Source organism: Salmo salar, chromosome ssa01 (assembly GCF_905237065.1).
Source record: "Salmo salar chromosome ssa01, Ssal_v3.1, whole genome shotgun sequence".
NCBI classification, from domain to species: domain Eukaryota; kingdom Metazoa; phylum Chordata; class Actinopteri; order Salmoniformes; family Salmonidae; genus Salmo; species Salmo salar.
The window spans coordinates 66812920-66836365 of NC_059442.1; the positions used below are offsets into that span (position 1 = coordinate 66812920).

At 42.5% G+C, this 23446-nt stretch overlaps 2 protein-coding genes across 3 annotated transcripts in view; both read left to right on the plus strand.

Moving 5' to 3' along the window:
- Window positions 1-2632, plus strand: part of LOC106607527 (serine protease HTRA1A) — a 38072-nt gene extending 35440 nt beyond the window's left edge. Inside the window, exons 7-9 of the mRNA XM_014204562.2 lie at window positions 431-488; window positions 742-837; window positions 1994-2632. Coding sequence (XP_014060037.1) covers window positions 431-488; window positions 742-837; window positions 1994-2162 — 323 coding nt within the window. The 3' untranslated portion in view covers window positions 2163-2632. The remainder of the gene's footprint in view (window positions 1-430; window positions 489-741; window positions 838-1993) is intronic.
- An 8093-nt stretch (window positions 2633-10725) lies between these two features.
- Window positions 10726-23446, plus strand: part of LOC106607591 (wings apart-like protein homolog) — a 31839-nt gene continuing 19118 nt past the window's right edge. Inside the window, exons 1-5 of one of the 2 annotated variants that reach the window (XM_014204678.2) lie at window positions 10726-11025; window positions 14404-14798; window positions 19959-20694; window positions 21028-21329; window positions 21538-21659. In XM_014204678.2, coding sequence (XP_014060153.1) covers window positions 14426-14798; window positions 19959-20694; window positions 21028-21329; window positions 21538-21659 — 1533 coding nt within the window. In that variant the 5' untranslated portion in view covers window positions 10726-11025; window positions 14404-14425. Of the gene's footprint in view, window positions 11026-12916; window positions 12941-14403; window positions 14799-19958; window positions 20695-21027; window positions 21330-21537; window positions 21660-23446 lie in introns of those variants that run through there. The other variant, XM_014204684.2, reaches the window with a different exon arrangement.

Consider the following 23446-nt stretch of genomic DNA (forward strand, 5'->3'; position numbering starts at 1 on the left):
CACTAACGTTTTTGACTCATCACATACGCTGCTGCTACTGTTTATTATCTGTCACTTTATTCCTAGTTATATGTACATATCTACCTCAATTACCTCGTACCCCTGCAAATCGACTCAGTACTGGTACCCCTTGTATATAGCCAAGTTATCATTACTGATTGTGTATCTATTGTTACCTTTAGTATGACGTTTTTCTTTTCTATTATTTCTCTATTTTCTTTCTCTCTGCATTGTTGGAAAGGGCCCAGAAGTAAACATTTCACTGTATGTCCACACTTGTTTACGAAGCATGTGACAAATAACATTTGATTTGACCCAGCCTCAGAATAACCCAGATATTCTTCAAGTCAAAAGGAAACCCCTTTTGCATATGATTAAAGAGCTGCCCTCTTCCTGATTTTTTTTTCTTATTATTATTGTGTTTCCTTAGGAAGAGCTGGGACAAAGAAGAGATACATTGGTGTGAGGATGATGACACTCACTCCAGCGTAAGTAGATCCTCATTATCTGGTCATATTTGTAATGAAAAAGATGGGATGTTTTCTTTTGTCAACTCCTGATAAATACAATTGAAAGGCTTGAGACTGTGAAAGTGTGCACTAAACTGGAGAATGTAGTTATCCAAAGCTGTCAAAAATAACATATTTGAACTGGGCCTGGTGAACGGCATTTCAGTTGGATACAGACAACTAAGCACTTTTTCCTAATGGGTTGCTTAATTTCTTCCCCTTCACTCTCTAGGTTGACCAAGGAGCTAAAGGTGCGACACAAAGACTTCCCTGATATCACCTCTGGAGCGTACGTCATGGAGGTGATCTCCAAAACACCGGCCGCAGCGTAAGTACAAACTAACAGGGAAAGAAAGTACAAACACACTCCATCTCACCAATAATATGAGTTTCTTATGAGTGTGAGGACAAGTTGTCTGACTTTTTATGTGCTCAGGGGTATTGTCTTTGGCTCTTTCCAATGTATGTACACGTTTCAAATGTATATAGACCATCAACGCCCAACTCTTCCCACAAAAACCCACTTACATTCACACACACTCTCTCACCCGTTTTCATGTGAAAATGCATACACACAGACACACACAACCCCCCTTAGTAAAACATTGCTTGTTCACCCACTCAAAAATCCTCCCCTCCCACATCCAGTGTGATCAGTTCTGGTGACCACTGTTCTACCAGAGAAGGGTTGTGGTTGGAGAGACGCTGAGGTCAGCTATTCCATTCATCCCTCAAGTAGCAAGGGGTTTGCTGTGGTTATCCTGGTCCCTCTCACCCTGCCCTAGTTCTTATCATAGGCCTTCTGTGTCTCATTGGTGGTGTAAGTGTTAGTCCTGTTTGCCTGAGTACAATGAGGGGAATGTGGAAGTATTGTCAGAGATGGTGGGAGAGTAGCTGTGTGAAAGTGGAGGCTTTGATATCACTTCTGGGAACCACTCCAGTCTTTGTGTAATTTGGTTTTACTAGATTTCTATTCTGGGTGTGTTTGGTCTGTGGGAGTGTGTTGCACAAAGCACTTTCCCCTGACTAATTATTGTGGTCCGGATGAAGGATACATATATGTTGTCATTTAGCAGACTCTTATCCAGAGCCACTTACAGGAACAATTAGGGTTAAGTGCCTTGCTCAAGGGCACATCGGCCGATTTTTCACCTAGCCGGCTCAGGGATTCGAACCAGCGACCTTTACTGGCCAAACGCTCTTAACCGCTTGGCTACCTGCTACAGTTAATTTCAGTTCATTCTAACACATTTGTCCTGCACTACAAATGAAGGCATCAAATAATGTGCGAACTATATTTACCTTCTAACAAGAAATATAAATGCAACCCGGCCAATGGAATCCATTCCTAGCTGAATGTAGGTGCAATAAACAGCAATCATGAATCTATACCTTGAAATAACAATCTTATTATTATAGCTAACCGTTCTATCCAGCATGTGTGCTGCTGTAGTTCTCATTCTGTTGTGTTCCTCCTCTCTTAGTGGCGGTCTGAAGGAGCATGATGTCATCATCTCCATCAACGGCCAGCGGATTTCCTCTGCAACCGACGTCAGCACCATCATCAAGAAGGACGCCACGCTGCAGGTGGTGGTGCGCCGTAGTAACGAGGACGTCATCATCACCATCGTTCCCATGGAGATCGACCCCTGACCACCCAGCCCCACCCATGAGCTGATGCCCATTAGCATCACCAATGGACCTTATATGGACATGTGTGTTTAATCGCGCCCCATGGAGAATCTGTGGCCTTTAGGGCTTTGTGGCACTATGCACCTGATCAGGTTAAGACTCCGCCTTGAAAAGGAACGATCGTATAGAGCATCTCAGCAGAGTTGTACTTCCTCATCCATGTGTATTACACTTTTATTATTGTACGCTTCTACTAATGTTTACTGTTAAACACTAGCTAGTTGACCTGTTTTGACCTGTTTGTTCTGTGTATTTTTATACTGACTGATTGTTCAGATGGAGGCCCACCATGGCAATGTAAAACAATGTAGAGAGCAGCTCTGAGCGAGTTGTGCAATTATTTTTTTCTAAATTCCTATTCTAAGTACTGTAGTTTTATGGTGTATTTGTCGATGACATTTACGGGGAAGAGAATAAAGTCTTAAGTGTTTTATGATGGTAACTTTGATGTTGGAGATGAAAGGATCAATCTGAAGATCTCAACTATCACAATCTTTTTCAAGCACTTTCTCTCCCCACCTCTCTTTCTGTATCGCTTTCTTTCTCTCACTCACACGCACACATACACCCACGCAAGCATACACACACACACTGTGATGGACTGCTCCCTGACAGATTAGATTTACAATATTTTCTTTGCATGTGTATGAGCTTAGCCATGACACACAGTCACACACACACACTCACAAGGAGGACATAAAATTGATGTGGGGCTGTTTTTTATTTAGTTTTACTGCCTCCATAAGGGTTTGATACTGGCCTGCTGTGGCAGTTGAGCGAGGGGCTCTGTAGGCTGACCTCACAGAGGGGATAATGGTCCATACGTGATCCAGACAAGGTCCTACAGATGAGACACATGAACACACCGTAAACGATACAGACAACATCTTAGTGTGATTATACTCCCTATAGTATGTCTAGATTCTGAACTAAAACATTTCCCATTGATTTATTCAACATTAGAAATATTAATATCTCAAAAGTAGATTTAGATTTTGTTCATTTTAAGACTTACTGTTTGGAACAACATACTCTACAAGTACATCAAATTCACAGAGTGGGCTCTCTGCTAATTCTGAAGCTCTGATCAATTTTATGAGCACCAATAGAGTGAATGGGAAAATGGATTCAAAGAGAACTCCCTCTGCTGGTGATTTTCAGAATGTGCAATCCTAAAAGAGGACTGTGATTCGTTAATGACCTGTAATGTACATTTCTATGTGTAAAATTGGTATGTTATTGGTATGTTATTAAAAGTACCAGAGAGCCCACTCTGGAAATTTGATGTGTTTGAAGAGTATATTGTTCCAAACAATATGTAAAAAAATAAGAGTTTTGAGAAATTAATATTCATATTTTTTATGTCGAATAAATTAAGGTGAAAAAATTGCCCTATATTATCCCCAAAATGCTGGATTTCAGTTGGTGTAGGCCTAGATTCTAACTGATTTCAGTGGATGAATAACATGATCAAGACCACTTGATCAAACCTAGAGATAGTGCAGAGGGTGAGGCTCAGGATTTTAATCTTCCCAATGCAGTATTCACATGCTACACATCAGAGTAACATGAAGAGGAGAGCTTACATAACATGATACATTAGATGTGTATCAAGGCACTGTGTTGTAGTGCATTTTGAAGTACAGTAAAAAGGAAACACATGTTAAGCAACTGCTGCCATCTCACGGTTCTATGAAACACTACATCCTGGTACACAGAATCAAAACACTTAACTTTTTCTGTCTCGATCACACAGATTTTTCAAGGTGTTGCATTGATAGCCTTCACTCTGCAAAAACATTGTTCCAGTGGGGTTGCTAACTGACCCAGAGACAGTGAAAACATCATGCATATGTGACTCCATGAGTGTAGTCGTGGATTCAGCTGTGAAGGGCAGAGTGTGCCTATGTATGAAGTCTACGTATGCTCTGCCAGGGTGCCAGGGTTTGTGCCCAAACCATCAACATCAACCATAAGGGTCATGATTCATGACGGCATTAACTCATTTCTCTACTATCTAGAACCTAAAAGGGTTCTTAGGCTGTCCCCATAGGAGATGCCTTTGAATAACCCTATTTGGTTCCAGGTAGAACCCTTTTGGGTCCATGCATAACCCTTTCCACAGAGGGTTCTACATGGAACCCAAAAGTGTTTCACCTTGTGTCCTGCTTTGCTCTCGGTAGCAAAGCAAAGCTAAAAGGAGTGATAACTGGGGTGACCTTGCAGCAGTATGTCGGAGGGAGCAGCATGTAGGAGGGAGATTCCTGGGTGTGAGAAGTGTGCAGGAGGGTATGGGACAAAGGAGTGTGACATTTCGGTGAAAAAAGTGATGTATTTCAATGGGGGTGTGGCCATGTTGTGAGGAAAGAAAGAGGATGATGTGTGAGGGAGCCTAAGAGAATCACTGTGAGTTGTAGGCCAGTACAGAGTGACCCGAACAGTTTGAGCTTTTGTAAGGTTGGCTTCTTGCCGTTTATTGCTATGGTCATTAGCTGTACTGTGTACATGGTAGTAGCAGCAGCAGATAAGTTTTGGCGTCTCAGAGATTAAAGTGCAGAAGAACTACAGGGGGTTTTGAGAGAAGGGGTTCCAGGCTGACTGCCTGTTGTAGGATCTGTTAGGACCAAAGTAGTGGGAAGGGGTGGTGGGGTATGTTGGGGATAGTGTAATATATATAGGTTTAAAGATGGTGGTGCAATTTACTTTTTTTGCCCTTTTCTGTGAATAAATGTGCAATGCACTTTCTGAACTGTGAAAGGCAGCAATACACAACAAAGAATCTTGTTGACCAAACTTTGACTAACTACGCTCAGTTACAAATGCAGGTGGCAGGAGGATCATTTTTGGATAAGGATGTGTATGTGGGAGATCCGTTTGGGGTCTTGAAGAAGATTAATCTTGTGCTGGTGAAAGTGGGATCAATCAGAGTGACCAGGAATGGGCTTGTCAAATCAAATCAAATTGTATTTGTCACATGCGCAGAATACAACAGGTGTAGACCTTACAATGAAATGCTTACTTACAAGCCCTTAACCAACAATGCAGATTTAAGTCGTCCTGATTAATTGTGTGTCTAAGGACCAGAGGAAGAAGGCAGTGGGCATCACGAGAGTTGGGCCATCTGAAGTGTCACGCTTCGAACTCTGGAGTAGGGCTCCTGTTAAGGGAGTCATATCTGGGGTGTCGGTGGAAATAAAGAAGGAAATCCTTGTGACGAGAATCCATGGTTAGGGCCTGTCGCCTGACCCGCATGGTGAATGGAGGAAAGGAAGAAAGTTTGTCGGTGCTATTGTTTTTTGATAGTGAATACCCCCCTACACATGTAAAGCTAGAATATAAGAGGTAAGGAGTAAGATCTTTTGGGTCAAAACCACTACAATGCAAAATTGTTTCAAATGTGTGCAGATGGAAGGAGTATATGGAGAGATCGAAGTGAAGAACGGCCATGTTGCAATTGTGGTGGGGATCATGACCCAGTGTTCATGGAGTGCCCTGTAAGGGTGAAGGAAGTTGAGGTGGCTAAAGTTAGGGTGGTCAATTGGATCTCCTATGTGGAGGCAATCAAAAGTACTGAGATAGAAAGTGACACTAGTGTTGAAGAGATGGTTGTGGATGCACCACAGCACATAGTGAATGTTTGTCAACTAAGAAAACCAGACATTCTATATGTAAAGAAAGTGGATTTTGTGGCGTTCATTGCAACTGTGATAAACTGCACGGCTCAAGTAGCATGGAAGTCAAAGAAATTGAACATTATTGTGGATGCGGCGGGAAAGTATCTGGGGCTTCATGAATTCACAGCGGAAGAGTTGCAAGGGTTATTAGTGACAGAAGATGTGTACCCCTCCCCGGCCTCTGAGCCTGTGTTGGGATCAGCATAGCCATGGGAATCAGGGGTAGCCATGGGAATCAGAATCACAGCACCCCCTGAAAAATCTGAATTAAAAAAATATATTAATAAAAACATTTTTTCAAGTACCCCCCCCCCCACACACACACAAAAGTAGTGCACTGGGCCTTTACTAGTCCTGTATTAGCTAACTGATATAGCATATTGAGTGACTTTCTGGTTGTCAGTATGAGTATTTTTATCCACATGCTGCAATTGTTGCCTTTTGTGATCTTTTATTTTCATCCCACACAGTAGGAGGCAGCAATACAATTTTGGGATGTAGTCCGCTGTAAAACACCAACAAAGAAGAAGAAGAACTTGTTGGGTCAAGGAAAGGTGAAGGAAGCGAGACGGTGGATGGTGGTTGGAAGAGCGCGGTTGTTTAAAATATTAAAGCGTCGCGGTAGCTATTGATAAAGAACATCAACACAAGGCAGCTGCTTTATAAGTGGGATGCACTGGCGAGCGCTACATCCCGAGGGATTCGTGCTGATTGTACGGAGATTGTGACAGCCGATTAAATGGCGTCCCTTGAGAAGACAAGAACAAGATGCATTTCAGGAGAAGTGCAATATTATCATAAGGAGACGTATACTTGGAATACGGAGGAGGAATGGAGGGAAAAAGAGAGGCAGAGAAGGTCTAAGAGAGGGAGGGAGGGAGGGAGGAAGAGGGCGAGCTTGAGTCGGTTAAAAATTGTGGTAAAAAAGGAGATGGTTTGTTAAAGAAGAATAGTAAAAAGTGTAAGCAGAGTGAGCTGAAGACAGGAGGAGAAATGGAAGTGAATGAGGGCAAAGTATCGGAGGTGGTATGTGTGGTGAAGTTCCCGGCGCCCGAGGGTCGGGATAAAGGTGAGTCTGACCATTTTTTTAAAATGTAACTTTTATTTAACTAGGCAAGTCAGTTAAGAACAAATTCTTATTTACAATGACGGCCTACCCCATCCAATACCTAACCCGGACAACACTGGGCCAATTGTGCGCCACCCTATGGGACTCCCACTCACAGCCGGTTGTGATTCAGCCTGGAATTGAACCAGGGTCTGTAGTGACGCCTCTAGCACTGAGTTGCGGTGCCTTAGATCGCTGCGCCACTCGGGAGCCCTAGGAGTGAAGTTTTTGGAAAAAGTGGATCCTTGCCTTTTGACTGATCCATTTGTGGTTTCAGGGTGGGTGAAAACAGAGTTGGGTGCTGTGGAATTGGTGAGGGTAACCAGAAGTGGTCTTGTGATAATTGTTTGTGTTTCTGCTGATCAGAGGGAGCAGGCGCTCCGCGTTAAACGAATGGGTGCCTGAGATGTGAATTGTTTTGCTCTCAAGAAAAGGGCGCCATTGAAAGGAGTGATTACTGGGGTAGCGGTAAATGTAAAAGTTGACCAACTGAAGGGGAAGATTCCCGGTGTTTGTGATGCTCGTCGTTTAGTGCGATGCAGACAGGGTGGCGTGAGTGGTGAAACAGAAGAGTCGTTGTCTGTTCTTTTGAGTTTTGATGTTGAGTGTTTGCCCGACCAAGTGACGTTAGGATATATAAGTTATCATGTACAAGCTTTTGTGCCGAATACATTACGTTGTTACAGGTGTCAAGCTTATGGGCATGTGGTAGCAGTGTGTAGGAAGGAGGTTCCTAGGTGTGAGATGTGTGCAGAAGTGCATGAGACAAAGGAATGTGTAACATTGGGGAAAGTAATGGTATGTGTTAATTGTAGGGGTACTGGGGCTGGGGGATCAGAAATGTCCCGTGCGAGAGAGGCAGGTTGAGGTTTCCAGGGTTGGAGTAGTATGGAAGTTGTCATACGCTGAGGCAGTGAAGAGGAAAATGGGTCAAGGCGGAGGGATGCTGAGAGGAGTGGTGTGAGTAGTAGATCTGTACCAGTACAGAGAGATCAACCAACAAGTGATATACAGTACCAGTCAAAGGTTTGGACACACCTACACATTCAAAGGTTTTTCCTTATTTTCTACTATTTTCTACATTGTAGAATAACAGTAAAGACATCAACACTATGAAATAACAGAAATTGAATCATGTAGTAACCAAAAAAGTGTTAAACAAATCAAAATATATTTTACATTTGAGATTCTTCAAAAGTAGCCACCATTTGCCTTGATGACAGCTTTGCACACTCTTGGCATTCTCTCAACCAGCTTCATGAGGTAGTCACCTAGAATGCATTTCAATTAACAGGTGTGCCATGTTAAAAGTTAATTTGTGGAATTTCTTTCCTTCTTAATGCGTTTGAGCCAATCAGTTGTGTTGTGACAAGGTAGGGGTGGTATACAGAAGATAGCCCTATTTGGTAAAAGCCCAAGTCCATATTATGGCAAGAACAGCTCAAATAAGCAAAGAGAAATGACAGTCCATCATTACCTTAAGACATTAAGGTCAGTCAATCGGGAACATTTCAAGAACTTTGAAGGTTTTAATGACTGCACTTGAAGAAACTATCAAGCGCTATGATGAAACTGGCTCTCATGAGGACCGCCACAAGAAAGGAAGACCCAGAGTTACCTCTGCTGCAGAGAATAAGTTCATTAGAGTTACAGATACCAGCCTCAGAAATTGCAGCCCAAATATATGCTTCACAGAGTTCAAGTAACAGACACATCTCAAAAAACAACTGTTCAGAGGAGACTGCGTGAATCAGGCCTTCATTATCAAATTGCTGCAAAGAAACCACTACTAAAAGACACCAATAATAAGAAGACTTGCTTGGGCCAAGAATTGTATTTATTTATTTCACCTTTATTTAACCAGGTAGGCTAGTTGAGTTCTCATTTGCAACTGCGACCTGGCCAAGATAAAGCAAATCAGTTCGACACATACAACAACACAGAGTTACACATGGAATAAACAACCATACAATCAATAATACAGTAGAAAAGTCTATATACAGTATGTGCAAATGAGGTAGGATAAGGGAGGTAAGGCAATAAATAGGCCATGGTGGCAAAGTCATTACAATATAGCAATTAAACACTGGAATGGTAGAATGTGCAGAAGATGAATGTGCAAGTAGAGATACTGGGGTGCAAAGGAGCAAGATAAATAAATAAATACAGTATGGGGATGAGGTAGATTGGATGGGCTATGTACAGGTGCAGTGATCTGTGAGCTGCTCTGACAGCTGGTGCTTAAAGCTAGTGAGGGAGGTAAGAGTCTCCAGCTTTAGTGATTTTTGCAGTTCGTTCCAGTCATTGGCATGAGAAACATGAGCAATGGACATTAGACTGGCGGAAATCTGTCCTTTGGTCTGATGAGTCCAAATTTGAGAATTTTGGTTCCAACCGCCGTGTCTTTGTGAGATGCAGAGTAGGTCAACGGATGATCTCTGCATGTGTGGTTACCAACGTGAAGCATGGAGCAGGATGTGTGATGGTGCTTTGCTGGTGACACTGTTGGTGATTTATTTAGAATTTAAGGCACACTTAACCAGCATGGCATGGCTACCACAGCATTCTGCAGCAATATGCCATCTTATCTGGTTTGCGCTTAGTGGGACTATGATTTGTTTTTCAACAGGACAATGACCCAACACACCTCCAGGCTGGATAAGGGCTATTTGACCAAGAAGGAGAGTGATGGAGTGCTGCATCAGATGACCTGGCCTCCACAATCACCTGACCTCAACCCATTTGAGATGGGTTGGGATGAGTTTGACCGCAGAGTGAAGGAAAAGCAGCCAAAAAGTGCTCAGCATATGTGGGAACTCCTTCAAGACTGTTGGAAAAGCATTCCACGTGAAGCTGGTTGAGAGAATTACATTTACATTTTAGTCATTTAGCAGACGCTCTTATCCAGAGCGCTCAGCATATGTTGGAACTCCTTCAAGACTGTTGGAAAAGCATTCCACGTGAAGCTGGTTGAGAGAATTACATTTACATTTTAGTAGACACTCTTATCCAGAGCAACTTACAGTAGTGAACACATACATTTCATGCATTTTTTTCTTTGTACTGGCCCCCCGTGGGAATCGAACCCACAACCCTGGCTTTGCACACACCATGCTGGCGTTGCAAACACCATGCTCTACCAGCTGAGCCACAGGGAAGACCGGGAAGGGAAGAATGCCAAGAGTGTGCAAAGCTGTCATCAAGGCAAAGGGTGGCTACTGTGAAGAATCTCAAATAAAAATATATTTTGATTTGTTTAACTTTTTTGGTTACTACATGATGTGTTATTTCATAGTTTTGATGTCTTCACTATTATTCTACAATGTAGAAAATAGTACAAATAAAGAAAAACCCTTTTGACTGGTATTGTATGTTTCAGTAAGATTGGATTTTTATCAATGATTATCATCTGTACTGCAGGGATGGAATATAAGTCGCAGAAAATTGAGTTTGTGGTGGCAGCTGCAGAGTGGTATTTGGGTGTGTGAGACTTGATGTCAGAAGACTTACAGGGTGTGTTAAGTGGTGTTTTCCCATCCTTTCAGGCTGTTGGCCTGAAGTAGTACTAAATAGATTTAAAATTGGAGTAGGGTGGTGTTATTTTGTATTATTATTACTTTTTTTGTGAGTGTAGTGTTTGATGGTAGGGTATTTCTTTATTCAAGCAAAGTATAAGGGAGTTGTACTCCAGTCTAATAGGTGGCTGTAATGCAACATTTATTGGATGCCAACCGCAGTTAAACCTCATCGAAGAAGAAAGCGTCTAGTCTGCTGGAAAACCACACGAAGAAGAAGCAGAAGAATAGGAGTCATTGGCACTACAAAATAAATAAAGTCCAGAATCTGGAAAGAATTTAAAACCAATGCCGGTCATCAATGTACCGCTATAAGCGTAGTTTTTCCATTGGTACATTCTGTATCGTTTTTGTAAACTGTGGCTATCTTTGCACGGAGTTAACGCTTGTTTTGTGTGATTACGCCGAAGTCTAAGAAGAGGCCTAGCCGGGTGCAGAAGAAGCGGTCCCACTGTCTGAGTTGAGAGGTGAGTGTTTTTCCGGTGTTAGCGCAGTTCGCGATATCGCACCATGTCTTGTTTTAAGGTGTATCATTGCTAATTTTGAGAAATACATTTCAACACGTTTTGTTACAGAAAATAACCCATCGTCTTCAAGGCTGCATTTACTGGCTAGCTAACGTTAGACCATGTAGCTAACTAGGCTAAAATGTAAACATGGCTAACTAACGTTAATTAACTAATGACAGCGTTTCTAAACCATCTTGCTATTGGCTGTTCTGTCGCTCTTCTTCCCAACTGCCTGTCTTATCCTTGCATTGGCCCAATCAACCAGTCAGTCATGCCATAGTTTGCAATTACTAACTCAGTCAAAGTTGTGTAGTTAGCTAACTAGCCAGTTAGCTGGCTATGCTACATCAAGGAGGAAAATAACGTTATTGCTCAGTTAAATTTAGAACTAGCTAAATAGCTATAACTGTTAGTGATAAAGCTAAAGATGTAGTGTTAAAAGGCTAACGTAGGCTAACTAACGCCGTTACCGTTAAGTATGTAGCCAGCAGATCCGACCCGTTTGCTTACAGCTGCATTAGTGTCGAACAGACTAATGCCATAATGTCCACAAGATGCACATGCATTCTGCCTTATGTTGTTTTTGCTGTATGTCTAGACCGTGTTTTCCGTACTTGATGGAGAACGGTTTGCAGCATGTAAAATATCACTTTCGACCATAGCTAATAATTAGAATGGATGACGTTATTTTCCTATCGACCTACTGGTTTCATAGGCTGGCAGAGCTACAAGCAGACGGCGTGCATAAGAGCACATTTACAACAATTAATCAAGTTTGTTTCTATTCTTCTGTCACTCATCTCTAGCAACATCAATAAATTAAACTGGTTGTTCCCAAAGAGTACTGATTTTTCAAATCACTAGCTTTCCCTGCATGATGGCATGCTAAACCATTCTGCTGGCTGGTTTTGTGAACTAACCAACAGGGCACACTACCCAAGTGTTGTAATGTTGAATTGTGTCATTGTTACCGGAGACAAATTTCCACTCATTCAGCCAGTGTATGTATCTTCTCCTCTCTAACTATACAATCGTCATCATCATTTGGCCTCTGTATGGTTCCATCCCGGCCATGGAACTTTTATGAACTTCTGTTTGTACCACCGCATGGAAATGTAGCGCACGAGTTGAAAATATTGAACACATGCACTACACAGAACGCACCGCAGCCTAATGTGGCATCCCAAACGTAGCTTTGCGGACTGTTCCATTGACACGGAATGACTTTCGCCAGAGCGCAAAGAATTTGACGCGTCTGGTGGATATGAAGCTTAAGTGAGTGTGCCGATTGAAGACGTTGTAGAGCAGGGTTGCCTGGTCTAGCGCAAATGTTTATCGCAAGGACCCAAAAGTGTGCAATTTGGGGGTGCACACCATTGGTTCCTGCATGAACCACCCCTCGCCTCGAGCATGACATCCTCATGCTTGTGACACTTTTTTGAATGTGGTTCAAAAGGGAAATAAAAGTTATGAGTTTTTTTCTGCCCCCGCCTCGGCAGACAGTTCCTTCGCTCCCGCTTGCCGAAAACCTGCCCGTCGTTAATAGAACTATGTAAAAACGCTGCCCGACAAGCGCGGGCGAAGGACACTGTCTACAGGTCACTCCCGCTAGCACAGCAGGGGGAGGCTGGGACTACACCATGTTATAGCTAGCTAGTTAGCGACACCGTGTGCTAGCTTGCTAGTTAGCTAGCACACTGTGTCACCACTGCCTCCCGCCTTCTGTGTACCGGAGAACACTGTCTACCGGTTGCCCCCTACTCCCGCTAGCACAGCAGGCGGGAGGCTGGGGCGACACATATGTTAGCTAGTTAGGGACACCGTATGCTAGTTACCTAGCTAGCACAGTGTCGCTCCCGCCTGCTGTTTTCTGGTAATTGTGCCGTTATTATGTGCCAGATGTTGAGACTACAAAGTACAAATTGTTGTAAATGTCCTGTTTGCGGGATTGACTTGTCATTTCAATTGGCATAGGCTACTGACAAAAGTGGGTTTATGATTGTAATTCATGGTTTGCTTAGCTAGATTCAGTTAGACTAGCCCCTTATTGGTCTACATTTTATTTCAGATACAGTAGCCTAGGCAAGATGTAGGTAAGCTGAACGATTTAGCAGTTTGCTTAGTTAAAATGTACAGACTTTTATTTAACATGAATGGCGATTTCGAGATAAGAAGTGCTTGTGTTGCCTAATAGCCTGCTGGAATAAGCTACTGAGAATGGGCTCGTAATTTCAATGACTGAATCAGTTATTAATAATATGGAAATGAACTGAATATGCTCGTCAACAACAGCCCGTGTTTATTTTTTTTAACCTGTAGCCTAATCTGACTGTTAACATCAATCAAATGCATTCCAACCATAGCTGATTGGCAATTGCGATAGAGCTCTGACCATGATCACAATTGATAACTTCCAATTTTATTTAACTAAACATGGCAATTCATAATTGCATGATAACACAAGGCTACAACAACAATAAACTGAAGTTATAGGCTATTTATTAAATTGGTTTGGCAGCCCCAGGTAGGCTACACAAGTGGCACACATTGATTTACAATAACTCCAGTGATATCGTCATTTCAACATATTTATTGTATCAAATGGTAAGCTTCAGTAGCCTACGATGGCATAGAAATCAATATGCTACTTGATCGCCAACAGATGCAAATCTATCATTGTCCAAATTTTTATGTCAGTTTCATTGTGGACTTTTCCCCCAATAAGAGAAGCATGTTAGGGAGTTCCATAACTTCCATAAAACCCTTCGCTTGACACAGTTTTTCATAAGCAAATTTGACATTAGAATGCAGTTCAAACCACTTCTGAACGAATTTATCTAATGCGCTCTAGTGCGCCTAAGTCATTTTCCAGTGCTTTGTCGCCTTTCTTTCTTGATGTGCATCAGTTCTAGGACTTTATGTTTTATGGAAAAAAGGGGCAGATGGTGTGTGTGTTGAGAGCGCAGTGCAGTGAGCAGCTGTGTCACCTGAGTGAGAGGAGACAGAGCAGCACACGCGTGATAGTTTTTTACCAGTTGTAGGTAGGTAGACTATTTAGCATTTCTTATCTCGCATCTGCTCCTCTGTGCCTTAATCTACACTGGAAGGCGTTCTGACCCTAGTGCAGTTGTATGCAAGCGGGTCAGATCTGTTGGCTAGCTAAATGCAGTATGTGACCCCCTCCAGTTTATTAGCTATCTGTAGGTATGCTAATTGTCTGATCATAAATAGTCAGCGAAAAACATTCAACCTATTTTGCTTGTAGGCCTACACACCCTCCACCAGCTTTGTGTGAGATAAATATTGATAAACTAATATTGTTTTCTGGTGTTACAGAGAATATGTAACATACATCACCATGACATCCAGATTTGGTAAAACCTACAGCCGTAAGGGAGGGGAGGCAAACTCCAAATTTGAAGAGGTCTTCTCCAACAAGGCCACACTGAGCACCAAATGGGGAGAGACCACTTACAAGGCCCAACTGGGCTCTAAGCGGCCCACTCTGAAGCCTGAAGTTGTCGAGTTACTCAAGAGGCCCCGGCTTGAGGATGATGACAGCTCAGAAGATCCTTTTGGTTTTGACAGCGATGATGAGTCCAAGCCTGTCACCTCCCTCAGTGTGCCCCAGTCTAAACCGGCTGAGGGTGAGGCCAGTAAACTGCCTTCTGCTACAGTCACAGCCACAGTACCAGTGGATACCAGTAGGAACTCCAACAGCACATCTACAGGTAAGAACTGGATGGCAGATAACTCTGTTGGCCATAAACATGTTGGATATGTTTTCATTAGCGAGGATGCTCTCGGAAGTTTAGAATGGGATGTTGTGTGCACTTTGTCACTAGCTAGATGTCCATCCAATTAGCAACAGAGTTTCATGAAAACATTCTAAAATCTGCATTAAAAACAATATTTGGCTTTTCCAGGGATGTTTCCATCAAATTGAGTTGTTGTGTATAAAAGGCTGTGCTTGATGCTGTAGTGCACATAAAAATAACTTTTGCGGTTAAATTCCCATGTACCGAATAAAAAAAAAAAAAAATCCAAGTTAAATGGGTTTCCATCGCTTTTTCAACTCTACTGAGGGGTTTTGTTACAAAAAATGTTTTGCTTTATATAGAGGGCTCTAAAGTGCGACCAATTTGGTTGCAAGTGCAACGAAATATTTTGCTGTGCGATCAGGAGTTTTATTTTGGGAGCACTGTGCGACTAGGAACAATATCTCCCAGGTAATAATTGTTGTATTGATAAGGCTTTGCTGTACTGTTGTTTCTAGAAAAAAAGTGAGTGCATATTTAATAGCGTCATGTTTCCACCATTACTAGAGCAAAAATTGCTTGCTTTAAAAAAATCTTAAACATGTCGTGGGCTGTTCTAAAACTACTCGTGTGTCATTAACCATTTGTTTACACTTTGATCACGTTACCTCATTGGCTAGCTAGCTGGCAACCTGGTAACTTTACCAGTATATCCCAAAAATTTTACACAATGTGGACACCAAATATTCCACAAATGACTTTGTAATTTCAATGACAGGCATTTGTATCAACGTTTTAGATTTTTATAATAAACAAATGTCTTTTACAGTGTTGCATATTAGTTTCTAGGGCACATTGGCTTCAAAAGTAGCTAGAATTCATATAGTCCCAATATATTCTGAGTACACCAAACATTAGAAGCACCTACCTAATATTGAATTGTCCTCACCTCAGAACAGCCTCAATTCGTCGGGGCATGGACTCTACAAGGTGTCAAAAGCATTCCACAGCGATGCTGGCCAATGTTGAATCCAATGCTTCACACAGTTGTCAAATTGTCTGGATGTCCTTTGGATGGTGGACCATTCATGAAACACAGGGGAAACTGTTGAGCATGAAAAACCATGCAGCGTTGCAGTTCTTGACACAAACCAGTGCGCCTGTCACCTACTACCATACACCGTTCAAGGGCACTTAAATATTTTGTTTTTACCCATTCACCCTCTGAATGGCACACACACACAATTGTCTCAAGGCTTAAAAATCTTTGAACCGGTCTCCTCCCCTTCATCTACACTGATTTGAAGTGGATTTAGGGGACCATAGATTTCACCTGGTCAGTCTGTCATGCAAAGAGCAGGTGTCCTTCATGTTTTGTATACTCGGTGCAGGCTGTATCTTAATCAATAAAAGAAAATCATATTTTCTGGATCGCCTGAATTTCATGTTCTCCTGCTCCTAACATTTTTAATTTGGGAGCACCAGTGCTACCAAAGAGATTAATTTAGAGCCCTGGGTATATAGCGAATGTGCCCACTCCGGTCCTGGCATGTGCCCTCTAGCCAACCGCTCATCGATACTGTGCGGGTATAGCCGACATGATGAGATTATTATTTGTCAAACTGCATCGATAATCATGTCACCAGAATGAATCCCTTGATATTTATTGAAAAGGATAATCAAGCTCATCACCGTGCACGTTCACCACCCTGTGAAGTTCATCATAACTTACTTCATCTGTAGCCTAATAAACTGCATGCTTTTTCCCAAGTCGTAGTGGGAGGACCACACAACATACAGTGCCTTCAGACTTTTTCCATATTTTTGTTGTTACAGCCTGAATTTAACATTTATTTAAATAATTACATTTTATGTCACTGGACTACACACAATACCCCATAATGTCAAGGTGGAATTATGTTTTTAGAAATGTTTACAAATTCATAAAATATAAACTGAAATGTTTTGAGTCTACGTATTCAACCCCTTTGTTATGGCAAAACTAAATAAGTTAGAGTAAACATTTGCTTAATAAGTCTCATACGTTGCATGGACTCACTCTGTGTGCAATAATGGTGTTTAACATGATTTTTGAATGACTACCTCGTCTCTGTACCCCACACACAATTATCGGTCGAATAGTGAATTTCAAACCGATTCAACCACAAAGACCAGGGAGGGTTTCCAATGCCTCGGAAAGAAGGGCACCTATTGGTAGATGGGTAAAAAATAAAAAAGAAGACATTGAATATCCCTTTGCGCATGATGAAGTTATTAATTACACTTTGGATGGTATATCAATACCTGCGGTCACTACAAAGATACAGGAGTATTTCGTAACTCCGGGATTTCACCATGAGGCCGATGGTGACTTAAACAGTTAGAGATTTGAATTGCATTGATAGAAAACAGGATGAATTAACAACATTGTAGTTGCTCCACAATACTAACCTAATTGAACGAGTGAAAAGAAGGAAGCCTGTACAGAATAAAAATATTCCACAACATGCATCCTGTTTGCAACAAGGCATTTAAATAATACTGCCAAAAATGTGTCAGAGCAGTTCACTTTTTGTCCTGAATACAAAGTGTTATGTTTGGGGCAAATACAACACATTACTGAGTGGTACTCTGTCCCTGAGTACCACTCTTAATATTTTCAAAGCGTAGTGGTGGCTGCATCATGTTATGGGTATGCTTGTAATCATTAAGGACTGGGGAGTTTTTCAGGATAAAAAAAGAAACGTAAGGAGCTAAGCACAGGCAAAATCCTAGAGGAAATCTTGGGTTTAGTCTGTTTTCCACCAGACACTGGGAGATTAATTCACCTTTCAGAAGGACAATAACCTTCTAAAACAAGGCCAAATCTATACTGGAGTTGCTCACCAAGAAGACAGTGAATGTTCCAGTGGCTGAGTTAGTTTTGACTTGTATGGTAAGACCTGAACATGGATGTCTAGCAAGGATCAGTTTACTGACACATTTGGTGTTTCCATCAGGCCTGTTGTGAAGAAAAAATAATTATCCGACATGTGCTATACAGTGAGGGGGAAAAAAGTATTTGAACCCCTGCTGATTTTGTACGTTTGCCCACTGACAAAGAAATGATCAGTCTAATTTTAATGGTAGGTTTATTTGAACAGTGAGAGACAGAATCACAACAAAAAAATCCTGAAAAACGCATGTCAAATGTTATAAAATGATTTGCATTTTAATGAGGGAAATAAGTATTTGACTCCTCTGCAAAACATGACTTAGTACTTGGTGGCAAAACCCTTCTTAGCAATCAGAGGTCAGACGTTTCTTGTAGTTGGCCACCAGGTTTGCACACATCTCAGGACGGATTTTGTTCCGCTCCTCTTTGCAGATCTTCTCCAAGTCATTAAGGTTTTGAGGCTGACGTTTGGCAACTCGAACCTTCAGCTCCCTCCACAGATTTTCTATAGGATTAAGGTCTGGAGACTGGCTAGGCCACTCCAGGACCTTAATGTGATTCTTCTTGAGCCACTTCTTTGTTGCCTTGGCCGTGTGTTTTGGGTCATTGTCATGCTGGAATACCCATCCACGACCCATTTTCAATGCCCTGGCTGAGGGAAGGAGGTTCTCACCCAAGATTTTATGGTACATGGCCCCGTCCATCGTCCCTTTGATGCGGTGAAATTGTCCTGTCCCCTTAGCAGAAAAACACCCCCAAAGCATAATGTTTCCACCTCCATGTTTGACGGTGGGGGTGGTTTTCTTGGGATCATAGTCAGCATTCCTCCTCCAAACACGGCGAGTTGAGTTGATGCCAAGGAGCTCCATTTTGGTCCCATCTGACCACAACACTTTCACCCAGTTGTCCTCTGAATCATTCAGATGTTCATTGGCAAACTTCAGACGGGCATGTATATTGTGCTTTCTTGAGCAGGGGACCTTGCGGGCGCTGCAGGATTTCAGTCCTTCACGGCGTAGTGTGTTACCAATTGTTTTATTGGTGACTATGGTCCCAGCTGCCTTGAGATCATTGATAAGATCCTCCCGTGTAGTTCTGGGCTGATTTCTCACTGTTCTCATGATCATTGCAACTCCACGAGGTGAGATCTTGCATGGGGCTCCAGGCCGAGGGAGATTGACAGTTCTTTTGTGTTTCTTCCATTTGCGAATAATCGCACCAACTGTTGTCACCTTCTCACCAAGCTGCTTGGCGATGGTCTTGTAGCCCATTCCAGGCTTGTGTAGGTCTACAATCTTGTCCCTGACATCCTTGGAGAGCTCTTTGGTCTTGGCCATGGTGGAGAGTTTGGAATCTGATTGATTGATTGCTTCTGTGGACAGGTCTTTTATACAGGTAACAAACTGAGATAAGGAGCACTCCCTTTTTAAGAGTGTTCTCCTAATCTCAGCTTGTTACCTGTATAAAAGACACCTGGGAGCCAGAAATCTTTCTGATTGAGAGGGGGTCAAATACTTATTTCCCTCATTAAAATGCAAATCAATTTATAACATTTTTGACATGTGTTTTTCAGGATTTTTTTGTTGTTATTCTGTCTCTCACTGTTCAAATAAACCTACCATTAAAATTATAGACTGATCAATTCTTTGTCAGTGGGCAAACGTACAAAATCAGCAGGGGATCAAATACTTTTTTCCTTCACTGTACTTGAATTAAAAGGTTGGATGGAAACCTGGTTTTGTTTCCACAGGTGCTTGTAGAATAATTGTGTGTGTCTGTGTGTATACAGTAGCTAAAGAACACCTGCCTGTCTCTTGTATTTCACTTTATTTATTGCATTTTTTTTTTTTATTATGGAAGGGAAACTGTCTGTGATAATGGTGATGATAGCTGTGGTGTGTAGATGTTTCCGGAGAAGATAAAGTGATGGGCTCCCTTGTGGGCTTTTAGTCTCTGCTGCCAGCTTCTGTGTCAGCTTATCTCGTCTCTATCTGTCCCTGATGGCTCACTAAAGATAAATCAGGCTTTACTGCAACGCCGTTGTCTCAATAGGCCTGTACCCCTTTCATTTAGAATTAGATTACTGATTAGAAATGACACAAACCAAACAACCGTGTTGAATAAAATCTGAAACGTAATTTATAATATAATGCTTCCTTTTTGTTAACATGCTCTTTTTGTCTCCTTTGTGCTCACAGGCAAGCAAACATTGTCCAATGAGGGTGCAGAAAAGAGTAGCCAGTCCTTGTTCAGAAATACATCAGAGAGTAACCAGAAGCCTATTGCTCAGTCCTCTGTTTCAAAGACTGTGCCCAAGGACCCCTATGTGGAATGGAGCCTAATAGGAACCCAGGAGTTTTCTACCTCCTCCCCTAGCATGGATCCTCTCCAGGAAAAAGACTCAGCTGAGGCACCAGGGTTTAGTGGGGACTCCCAGTCCTCATCTTCAAAGGATGGGCTCTCCTCAGGTGGGATGAAAAGTGCTGAACACGAGTCCCCGGCCGAGCCTGTTGTTGACAACATCCCTCCCTCCCCATTCCTCCTCAGGCCGTCCAATACTAGGAAATACATCCGGCCCAAACCAAACAAGGCCTCCGATGTTCCAGATGCTTCTGCTACTAGCGACAGTAAACTGCCCGTAGCCGCCAGCAGTCCGGCTGCACTGATGCCCAAAAGTGTGTCCACTGCCAGCAGTTGCGGTGGCACTAATGCTATCACAACAGTGGCCAAACCGGCGACTAAACCTGCTGGCAGGGGTCGGGTACGGGACTATACGGTGCTGCACCCATCCTGCCTGTCGGTGTGTAACGTCACCATCCAGGACTCCATAGAGCGCAACATGGACGAACTCATCACCAGCGCACCCCCTGCTGACCTGGGGGAGGCGGGACGTCTGAGGAAGAAGGCAGACATACCTCCAGCCAAACCCACCAGGTAAACGACTCCACTGGCTGTGGCCCAGACAGTACACACAAGACTCTTGCCTGAGTTGCCTCCCACTGGTCCTTCATGACATGCTTGATACTGCTTAATATTGTACAACTGTATATTTACAGGTAAGCGCATAACGTCCCTTCTTATACCCACTCAGCTCACCCTCGTGGTTTACCAAATGTTTCCACTACACCTAAACCTAGGTGAATCTGTTTTCTTGATTTAAGCACCTCTTCTGTTTAAGAAGACACTTAACCTTTGACTATTGTTTTTGTGTTTTTAATGTCAGCTGCTGATTTTGAAATGAATCCATTCTACTCTTGTAACCGTCAGGTCCCGAACCACCCAGAGTAAGACCAAGAAGGAGACCAAGCTGGAGTTCTTTGGCTTCGAGGACAAAGGTGACCAGGAGGAGGGAGCGGACCACGCGGCCGGCGGAAGCAGCAGCTACAAGATCAAGTACTTTGGCTTTGACGACCTCAGCGAGAGCGACAGTGATGACGAGGAGGGCTCCCAGGCCAAAGAGAAGAGGAAGGCCAAGAAGGCTGCAGCAGTGGCAGCAGCTGCAATGGCAGCTATTGTGGACAGCCCCCAGCCCAGCGACTCTCAGGACAGCCAGGGCAGCAGCAGTACAGGTGACATATACTGTTGATGTTTGTCTAAAGGCAATAAAGAGGTTAGCTGTATGGAAAAACACAGGTGATTTGATAAGCTTTATCATATACAGTCAAAATAGGATGCGTTGCTTAGTCAGTTTTCCTACAACATGTAACAGGATTTCTATTGTACGTGTATTTCCATCATGTTGATTCCACCTTATTGTGCTGTTTCCCCCCCTCTCAGATATTCTGGAGTTTTCTGATGACTCGATCCCTGGTGGGTCTGAAGGGCAGAAGGGTCGCTCAGGAAAACAGGGGGACAAATCCATGGAGATTGGCAGGAAGATCTTCAGTGGGCCCAAAAAGGTGAGGGACCGATGAAGTCTGATTTTGAATGTGTGTGTGTGAGATGGAGAGTGTGTATGGAAAGAGTTGTTTGATTCACAGTGTATTTGTAGCGGTGCTCATGAGGTAACCCAGATAGAATTGCTGTCACTAAGGGGAGTAAATGTTCAATAATGTTTCAAGCAGTCACGGGTGAGCAGTGGGAGAACGTTCCCAGTAAAGGGATTTTTGTGCTGTGATATTGTTATTGATTCCGTCTGCTTTGCCTCTCTGGATATCGAACACTGCTTTTTTTGCAAGGCAGATGAATGGGTTAGGCCTAATTACATGACTCTTCAGAAACATCACAAGAACCTCTCGCCTCAACTCAAGCATTTGACCAGATCAAGCGCAAAGTCACACTATTGTCATAGCACACATGTCTAGACTGACCATCAAAATGAGTGATTTAAGCCTTGAAAGAGGACCACTAGATTGTTTTAATTCCAATAATAAGTATTAACTGCACCCCCCATAGTAGCTGAGCTTTTCAGGAACCGTTTATTCAGCACTGTTAAGGAAGAGCTTGAAGTAAGCTTTTCACTACTGTTTACACCTGCTGTATTCTGTGCCTGTGACGAATAAACTTTGATTTGAAGACCCTTTACTCTTGGGCCGAGATTCAAACCAACTCAGATGAATGACCTGCACACTGCTATAGACTTTTAAAGGCTGTTTCTCTGATATTCACTGTAAATGCTACAGACATCATCTTAACCTCGCTTGCGTCCCACCTACTCAACAGCCAGTGGAATCCCGTGGCGCGATATTCAAATACCTTAGAAATGCTATTACTTCAATTTCTCAAACATATGACTATTTTACACCATTTTAAAGACAAGACTCTCGTTAATCTAACCACACTGTCCGATTTCAAAAAGGCTTTACAACGAAAGCAAAACATTAGATTATGTCAGCAGAGTACCCAGCCAGAAATAATCAGACACCCATTTTTCAAGCTAGCATATAATGTCACAAAAAACAAAACCACAGCTAAATGCAGCACTAACCTTTGATCTTCATCAGATGACACTCCTAGGACATTATGTTATACAATACATGCATGTTTTGTTCAATCAAGTTCATATTTATATCAAAAACCAGCTTTTTACATTAGCATGTGACTAGCATTCCCACCGAACACTTCCGGTGAATTTACTAAATTACTCACGATAAACGTTCACAAAATACATAACAATTATTTTAAGAATTATAGATACAGAACTCCTTTATGCAATCGCTATGTCCGATTTTAAAATAGCTTTTCGGTGAAAGCACATTTTGCAATAGCCCGGCCATCACAGGCTAGCTATTTTGACACCCACCAAGTTTGGCACTCACCAAACTCAGATATACTATAAGAAAAATTGGATTACCTTTGCTGTTCTTCGTCAGAATGCACTCCCAGGACTTCTACTTCAGTAACAAATGTTGGTTTGGTTCCAAATAATCCATAGTTATATCCAAATAGCGGCGTTTTGTTCGTGCGTTCAAGACACTATCCGAAGGGTAAAGAAGGGTGACGTGCCCGGCGCGTTTCGTGACAAAAAATTTCAAAATATTCCATTACCGTACTTCGAAGCATGTCAAACGCTGTTTAAAATCAATTTTGATGCGATTTTTCTCGTAAAAAAGCGATAATATTCCGACCGGGAAACCCTGTTTTCGTTCAAAGACTGAAAATGTAAACATGGTGGAGTCTCGTGCACGCGCGCCCCAGTCTCATTGTTCTCAGATCGACCACTTACCAAACGCGCTACTGGCCTGCA